This window comes from Primulina tabacum, chromosome 11, assembly GCF_025594145.1.
Source record: "Primulina tabacum isolate GXHZ01 chromosome 11, ASM2559414v2, whole genome shotgun sequence".
Taxonomy (NCBI): Eukaryota; Viridiplantae; Streptophyta; class Magnoliopsida; order Lamiales; family Gesneriaceae; genus Primulina; species Primulina tabacum.
In genome coordinates, this window is record NC_134560.1 from 34,525,555 (window position 1) to 34,534,854 (window position 9,300).

Genomic DNA, 9,300 nt, shown 5'->3' on the forward strand with positions numbered 1-9,300 from the left:
ATTCACTCCTCGCTCTCCCCCTCCCACCATAAGGAAGCGTCGCCCTTAAGCAGATAGATGGTACATCGAACTCGGTCAGCGTCCATCATCTCCATGTAGTGAAAAATCACCTCTAAAGATCTAATCCATCCCTCAACAACGAATGGATCAGTAGTGCCATGAAAATCCTCGGGGTCCATCCTCCTAAATTGCTCATAAGCAGCCTCCTTAATCGCTCATAAGCAGCCTCTGGTGTAACCCTTGCTCCATTCCCTACGTGTTGCTATAATAAACGTGCCATATCGGCTAGTATACGAGCACTAGTATCCTAAACAGGTGGAGGCTGTGGAATATCCTCCTCATGTTTAACCTCATCAGTCCTACGCAAAATCCTTCTAGGAGGTATCTCTGTACACGTTGTCCAACCACGTAACCAACATGCATTTAAAAAATTTCACGCAACATGCAACAAACATTTATATAATGCATCATATAAGCATTTAAAAGAATTTTAGCATATAAATTATAAAGCAGTAAAAACTCACATACTTGATGCTTGACTTCTTGAGCTTCTCGGAGTGACATTACAGACCCTTTGGAGAAAACCTGGCTCTGATGCCAACTGAAACGACCTCGATTTTTTTAAAAAAATCATAAACTCGAAAATACTATTTAAAATAACTTAACATTTTCATAAATCATAATAATTTAACATTTAAACCTTAAGTCTATCAAAATATCCTTAAATAATCGATTAACCAAAATCATATATCGACCTTCACAAAGATCAACTAACAATAAAATAAAGCATAAAAATATCTCTAATAAAATCATTAACATAAATCTTTTAAATTTTATCTATCAAGCAAGTGCGGAAACATAAAGGTCTCTCGGGAGTGTACCGCATCACTCGATCCACTCAATCGTCAGCGCTTCCCTTAATATCATCAAATCCTGCATCATACAAACCTAGTGAATCTAATGACCCAGCACATTCTAAACATGAGTAGCAAATAATACATATACAATCACATGCATTTAAAAATCATACTTTTATTTAAAATAACTTTTGAACAATAATAAACCATTTAAAATCATTTAAACATAAATAAATCATTTAACAAACTTTTAAACATAAATCATATATCATAAATCATTTTAATCTTAAAGTTTTCAATCATATATCATTTCGGGTAAAGTTTGATCCTTGAAAGTAACTAACTTTTATCATTCGGTCGACTGCAGTCTTAGCTCCACATGATCCATGGGGGAGAGCACTAGGCTCCACCATGGAAATACGATCGTCGAGGTCCTCTGGGGCCTTTTCTTATAGACGGGGATCCCTCTGGGGCCTTGGCCCGTAAACGGGGTCCCTCTGAGGACTTGGCCCGAATATGGGCTCCCTCTAGGGCTTTAGCCCTCACGTCATCTCTACAAAATCATATATAATTTGTCACAGTCAATTTACATCTCTCTAAATATTTTTTTTTTCTTTTAAAAGCATAGATCATCATAACTTTCCAAAATAGCATTTTAGACAATGAAAATTGCACAGCTTTTACCATAAATAATAAAATATCCATAAATCATAAAATATGATATTTTCATCAAAATCATCATTTTAAATCATAAAATATCATCTAACATGCATTATGATACTTGGGACATTGCCAAGCTTTTTACGTATTTTCACGTGTAAAATTACCGTTTTGACCCTAGACGTAAAAATTCTCGATTTTATATTTTTCGTACTTTTAATGACACGAGCTTATCCCAAATAATTATTTAAGCTTAAATATAATTTTATTTTGCTTAAATCTATGTGTTTCACTTAATTCCATAATTAATTATTCGAGAGGCGATTAAATCTCGGATAAATTAAAACTCATTATTTTGATCTCAAATTTTAAACATAACCTTTTTATCACCTATAATACTCTTGTGAGCCATGAACCACACCCGTGGACCCATGGTTTCAATTTTAATTTTTAAAATTTGAAATATGACCCTTAACCGAACAACCCGAGCCATCTCCCAAATTACTCGAGCCATGGTCGAGCCACCTCAAGCCAAACCCGTGCCAACCCACCTTGGCACCCTCTTGACCAGCCTTGAACCTTAGAACCTGACCCTAGTTCGTGCCCAAGCCCAGCAACCGAGCCACAAAACCTGCGTGCAAGCTTCCTTCTTCACTTAGGACTCTTGATCGAACTAGGACTCTTCTAGCCACTTAACCAGCGATCACCTTGGACCCTCACTGACCCTGGACCACGTCCAGACCTAACCAAGCCCAGCCCAGACCCTGACCCAGCGCCGCAAGCCACCTGAAGCAAACAGCAGCCGCGCGTTCACCTTGTGCTCTCTCACGGTTTGCTCGAGCCACGTCAAGCCACCCTGCACCAACCCATGGCCCGGCCCTTGACCTCCTCCCTTGGACCCTGACAGAACTACCCTGAGCCACCCAGCCCCAACAGCGAGCCCCCTTGGCCGCTGCTGCACTGCCCATACGTGGGGGAGGGTCCCTCTTCACGTGGACTCTTCCCCAGCCTAAGGCTCGAGCCCTAGCCCTAGCCCTCCTAGGACTCTTCCTAGGACCTAACCATGACCATTAAGGGCCTTCCTCGAGACCTGGTCAAGCCCCATGACCCCATACACCCTAGACGAGTCCCTTGAATTTTGTACAATCCAAACAACCCACAATTCCTTTCTATATGTTTCCCCTTCGGTTCCAGCATTTGTTTTATTTAAAAATTGTCATGTTTTAACCATATTTCATTCATATATTGGCAGCTTAACCCTCGGGAATCATAACGTTTCATCAACGAGCGTAAAACCGTAAAAACGTTGAAAATCCGTATCATACCATAAAATAATCGAACACCAATATTTTTTTCATACATAATCGATTGAACACACATATTATGATTTGTATGATGTTTTTAAAAAGTTTAGAGAATATGCCTTTGCGTTTATAACTCTCGAATAGACGATCGTTGGCGAGGGTGCGACGTTGGACGACCGGACGACGAAGAACACAAGCTTTTCTTCTTCCCCAACTTTCGAAAATTGTGTGTGTGCTTGAGGTGTATTTCGGCTGCTAGGTTATGAATTATGGGGTTTAAAATACCTAGGTAGCATATTTATAATTTAATTAACAAGCTAACAGGCTTTTGTTTTGGGCTTGCAAGCTTAAGGACAATTGGACCTACTTTAAATAATTAAATTGGGTCCAATAACACTTATTTAATTAAAACATAAAAGTTTATAAAATTAGTTTCCCAAAAATAATATTTTTGATTTTTTAAACTTCTTGTTTGCCCAAAATCGGCTTCTCGGGAAAAAATCGAGCTCGACTCGTAAAATAATTCGAACTTCAACATTTTTAGAAAAATTAAATCATTTTTAATCATATTAGGAAGCCTTACACATATTTAATGAAAAATAAATATTCTTGTCTTGGTCATCCCTGGTCTCATTTCCCTGCCTATTATCGAATATTCGGGTAAAATTCATAAATTTCATGCAATCATGTCATATAATCATTTAATCATGCAATCATACATTTAATCATATATTAAACATCATGCTAGAATTTAAAATCAATTAATTAAAACAATTAAGCAATTAAAATAATTTGCATGCATGTGATTTACGTATGTTGATTTTTCGAACGTTACACTGTTTTTTTGGTAAATAGTGGCCCCTCCTCCATTTCAACAAATTTTTTTAGCAGGGTCTTCAATTTATTTATTTATTTTTAAATTACTCTAAACATTTTAATTTGATAAATAAATAATATAATCATCTAATATAATTTATAATTGTATCATTTATATGAAAATTATTTTTATGATAATTTTAAAAATATTTAACTAATAAAATAGTTGATAAAAATAATTAATTAGTGTAAATAGTTAATGCAATTACATAATTTGTAATACAAATTTAATATAGAATTATTAGTAGATTTTAATTATGCCAATTGCCATTGTGTGTACCAATAGTACTCTTTATATATTTTTAAATCTGGAAAATTTAATGGCAGCATATTAATTTATAGTTCCTTTTTTGTTTTGTTTTTTTTAAAAAAACTTATGTTTAATTAACATATTTATAACAATTAGATGCTAAAGTAAAATTTTCTGCACACACAATTTATTGCACAATTAAATTTTTCACAACCATATATAATATTTTAACATTATTTTATAGTTTGTAATCATTGTTTTGGACTGTTTCAAATCTGCATGTATTATGTGCTTGTACAATCTTTTAGCTTATAAAAGGAATATCGTTAAAAAAATAATCTGCATGTATTATGTGCTTGTACAATCTTTTAGCTTATAAAAGGAATATCGTTAAAAAAATAGATTTAAATTTGGAAAAATATTTAAAATACACTTTAAATTTTTCTAATTATTATCCAAAGACAAAGATCTTGAATAAGCAATGACACTTGGTTGAAGTGATTTTATTGGTTAAAGAATTGAGTGCTTGGTTACGAGAATAGTTATTGATTATTTAAAAGTTTATTCATGTACTCTACTTTTATTGATTTAAATACTGCACAAAAATGACAAAGCATATTCTTGTAAGATAATCTCACGAATCTTTATCTGTGAGACGGCAATCCTATCGATATTTACAATAAAAATAATACTTTTAGCATAAAAAATAATATTTGGCTGAGATAAAAGTAGTAAAATGTTTTAATTTTGTTCAAAGTATTAAAAATTACAAAAGTTATAGCAAAATTTTAAAAATAATGTGCTAAAAAAAAATTAAAATAAGATGATATTGAGAAAAAAATATAAGAAAATAGCTGCTCGATAATTTCTTATATTTCAAGAAATTTCACCACCACAATTCACTTTCCAATCTTTTCTACAGACAAAACTTTCTAACACTCGAATTCAAGAATTCGTAACTTTAATTACACTACACCAATCTGCCTGAAAAAGAAACTCTTTTTTCTTTAACATGGCAGGGGAAGAGAAGGTGCAAAGCCTAAAACAAGAATTATACAATAACAAAACCAACATCAAGCCTAGTTTCTACCATAAATTTCACGTACAAATCAATAACAACGAACATTTCCCCGACGACTCAATCACGGGCAATTCGTGTTCCTCCCAGGCCCTCCATAGTAAAAATAGTTGCCCCATTCACCATTCTTGCCGAGTTGAATATCATAGCAACTGGACTGTTCGGTGAAAATGCCAACATCTTTAGGAGTCCTCAAATTGTTCGATTCGTCAACAATCTGAATGTTTCTGAAATAACTGGATTTCCCGAATCCCTCTTCAGGAAAATGACCGCTACCCATTTGTGTAGTCGTGTGCAGTCCATCGGAAGCAGAGTTCACTACTTCACCTCCCCATTCGATCATCGAAGCACTGTCTGATAAGTAAGAAAACAAGAAGGCAGGCCAGTATCCTAGTACATAGTCATTTCCGAATTGCATCCACCAGTTCCCTTCTTTGGGATCCTACCAAGATTTTACCTTAACGATGTTAAGACTTAGGGATGTAAATCAACAAAATCGTTTCGTTATTCATGCTAATGGCAAGCAATAACTTCATACAGCAAGGTCAATATTTAAATACATCACTTATTCAATATAGCTAGAATGATAGTAAAATCAAGGGTAAAACTGTGAGTTAATCAATATTTTCAAATAATATAAATTAAAAGATTTATCAAACTCGAACTAGGCTCAAGATAGTACTCGAGCTTTGACTGAGCAGCTCAGTTCTGTTACAGGCATACGCAAATATGCTATTTAATATACCATTTGAGAATGAAAGCAACAATTTGAGGAAGTGATGACGAAATTGACTTCATTTCAAGAATGCAGTTTTTCATCTATCACAATGTGCATCACATGACAACGTTGAAGATTCAATCAGCCGTCTACTTCAAGTAACAAACTTGAGATGACGTGCACTTTCAGCAAGTAAATGAGTGATTTTAAACATTATTTGCGAAGTGTGAATGTCCAACTTACAGTACAATGTTCTCGTTGTACGTTTGTTATAAATGACCCAAACCTGGTGACTTACTTATAGACATGCCTATTGAAAAACATTTAGCTCACTCAACTCTAAGCAAAAGAAATAACAGATTGCAAAAAGGTTAGCAACTCGGTTCTTCGCACACTGTTGTTTTAGTTATGCATGCTCAATGTAAAAAGTGCACCAGACTGTTGTTTTAGTTATGCATGCTCAATGTAAAAAGTGCACCGGCAAAGAATAAGATGAAATGAATGTTATATAATACTGAAACGAAGAACACGACAAAAAAGTAGAGAACCATGTTACCTAGATACTAATGTCGGAGATTCCATATAACAATGTTTTCAAGAAACTAGAATCAATGAAACTCATTTGTCTTTATACACCTAATCACTCAAAAGCAGACACATCACATTTTTAAGATTGTTCATCACGTAAAGTTGAGAAGAGACGATGCTTTTTGGAGGAAAATTACCTTCCAGACAAGTATACTGATGTCATATTGATTATTGAGATAACTAGATATTGGATAGATGCTGGCCCCCATTGCAATTTCATTGTTAATTTGAATAAAGCCAGAGCATAGCAAGTTGTAGCAGCCCGTGGCTTGGTATGCATCACTCTGCCATTTAATTATTCAAAGTTACAAAAAACCATGCAATAAATCTAGATTCTTTCCCACCTGCTAGCTGTAAATCAGAATAAAGGGACAAAAACATCAATTTCTTGAGAAAAGAAATTTGAAAACTTACAGTCCAATAGGTAAAAAGTCTTGTATTGTTGTCACCGTATAAATCTGGGCTAACCTGTTTTTATGGTAAAAATATATTACAAAAGGAGATGAAATGTTTGTTTTAAAAACCCATTGAGATTACAATAAATATTTACCTGCCAACCAGCCTCGATGCTATTAAGATCTGAGGCAAAAGAACCTCCAAGAATCCACAACTGGGATAAGCTAAATTCATTTGGCTGTTGAATGCTAGGATCCCATACATTGATTGTTGCCTTTGCTCCATAATACTGGTCTCCCTCAACATAGGCTATGGCATGCTGAAGAACTCCAAAAAAACAAAATCCCACCAAATGAACAAGAACAGTTATCAAACTAGCATAATAAACATTCTAAACATTTTCAAGCAAATTCACAAAACTTTAGCACTGTCGAAGATAAGAAAAGGGTCTCCTTTCGCTTCTGCCTTTTTGTCGCTTTACACCTTACACCATGGATAGAATTGAAACTTTCCAGAAAATTGAATCAGTCCACGTTTCCCATTTCATATTAGAAAAGAATAGTAAATTTGTTTGGCATACCTGATGCCCATTTTGTTTTATAAGGTCAGGTTCTGGAGCAGCTGGCCTTGGTCTGGGTATACTTCTGTGCTTTTTCTTGCCATATGTTTTAACAGAACTTGCTCTAAGAACATCTTCTTCCCTATTTCTCCTTATAGGAATAGTTCCCTCTGGACACCTCCCATTCATATGCCACATCTGAATAATTTCCTCTGAACTCCCCACTTTTTTGGTCTCACTAAATATCCCTTCAGGACCATAATTAGGCCTCATCTACCAAAAAATAAATCAAACCCACCATTAAGAAATTCAAATACAAACAATAAATAATGAAAAAGATTGGTCTCCTAAAAGCAGAAAAGATAAAAAAAACTCACCTGAATTGTGTGATTCTTGAGAAAAGGATGATCAAAAGCTGGTTGTTGAGAAATAAGAACACAATCTATAATATCACCATCTGGGCTCTAGATTTTTCAAAAATTAAAAATAATAATCAAATTAAAAAACAATCAAACTTTCACACAACAATACACACACCACAAGAAAATCCAACAAATATAAAACCTCGATGGACTTGAGAGAGGGTTTGTTCAAACGATTCAGATGCTTCATAACTTCAAGATTACGGCGAGTCAAACCCAAACCAGCAGCAGTTCCCCATAACAGTACCAAGAACAAGTAAACACACAAACAAAAGACCCTCAATTTCATATCCATAAACACTATAACTGAAAGCAGACTCGCACTACCAAAGATTCGAACTTTTCAACTCGAGGCTGTGCACTTTCTGAACATGAAATTTTGGGCTGGGAAAAGGCCAAGAAAATATGCCGACGCTATCCTATATTAAATACAGGTAACAGAGGAATCACGAAAAGAGAGGAATGGAAGGAAGATGAGGTCATGAACGGTGGTTAGTTTCCATTGTATTCCAACAGAAGAATTGGCTTGTCGTTTCAGACGCTATTTTGTACATAATGGAATACAACTAAACACCAATGAGCAAAATCTTCCTAAAGATAATTTTGTTCAAGAAATAGTATTACTCATAGAACTTAAGCCAAAGTTGGATATTTGAATAGTTTAGTCTTAACTAATATTTGTGCAGCCAAAATGGCAAGACTTATAAGATTTACCTAATTATTTGGTGTATTTTAATCATATTATTTGATTATTGTTTGTTTAAATTGTGTTATCTTTTGAAAAAATTACAATTTTAGTCTTGTAAGTTAGTTTGTTTGAGTTTTAGTAATATAAATTGACAAAGTTTGGTTTTAATCCAGTAATTTAGATTTTTTTTTTTGGTTTTTTTTGTCCGAAACCACAAAATCCACCAGATATTGCTTATTTGACTCCGATATTCTCATACATGGCTCATGCAACAATAATAAAACTTATATTACACATAATAAAATATACATGAACAAAAAAAAGAGTAACGACAAACTTTTTCCTCCCATTTTAAATTATTGGAGCCGCGTTTTTATTTTTCTTTGTATTTTTTATCAGATTATTTTTAATTTGAGTAATATGAGTTTTATATTCTCTACATCTGCCACGTAGAACAGAATTGATGTCAAATAAAACATATTCAATCATTTTAGTTGTTTTTGAGCAAAAACAAAGGGAAGAAAAACCAAGTTAATGTGTGAAAACTAAATTTTGACAAATTACAAGACCAAAACCTAAAATACATTAAATTACATGACTAAAATTATAATTTTTTTAACACTTTTAAAGTTCAACTCAAGCAAACATTTTAGTTTTAATTGTCTAAATAATAGTGTTTCAATTATTCGCAAGAGAACTGAAGAACCAAACCGATGACATAAAGTTCAGTTAACAAATCGATTTTTAGAACTGAAAACTTCGACTAACTGAACCGGAAGAATCTTCGTCAACTGAAGTATCCAAACTGAAAGGACATCAGTCTGAACTGAAAATGTCCAGCTGCACTGATCCGCTGATCAGTTGACTCCTGATTAGTAAGCCACGACATCAGTTGAAGTATCAG

At 34.1% G+C, this 9,300-nt stretch overlaps 1 protein-coding gene and 1 long non-coding RNA gene across 2 annotated transcripts; one reads left to right on the forward strand and one right to left on the reverse strand.

The window, feature by feature from the left end:
* Window positions 1-4,790: 4,790 nt before the first annotated feature.
* On the reverse strand, window positions 4,791-8,260 carry LOC142517983 (protein neprosin-like). Its single transcript, XM_075620540.1, has 7 exons — window positions 7,851-8,260; window positions 7,664-7,750; window positions 7,308-7,559; window positions 6,882-7,046; window positions 6,746-6,799; window positions 6,469-6,615; window positions 4,791-5,467 (listed from the first exon to the last, which is right to left on the reverse strand). The coding sequence occupies exons 1-7, from the start codon at window positions 8,001-8,003 to the stop codon at window positions 5,090-5,092; spliced, it is 1,236 nt and encodes a 411-aa protein (XP_075476655.1). The 5' UTR covers window positions 8,004-8,260; the 3' UTR covers window positions 4,791-5,089.
* Window positions 5,476-6,567, forward strand: LOC142517984 (uncharacterized). The gene is made up of 2 exons (XR_012813443.1): window positions 5,476-6,125; window positions 6,173-6,567. It is a non-coding gene; the product is annotated as an uncharacterized LOC142517984 (long non-coding RNA).
* Window positions 8,261-9,300: the final 1,040 nt, after the last annotated feature.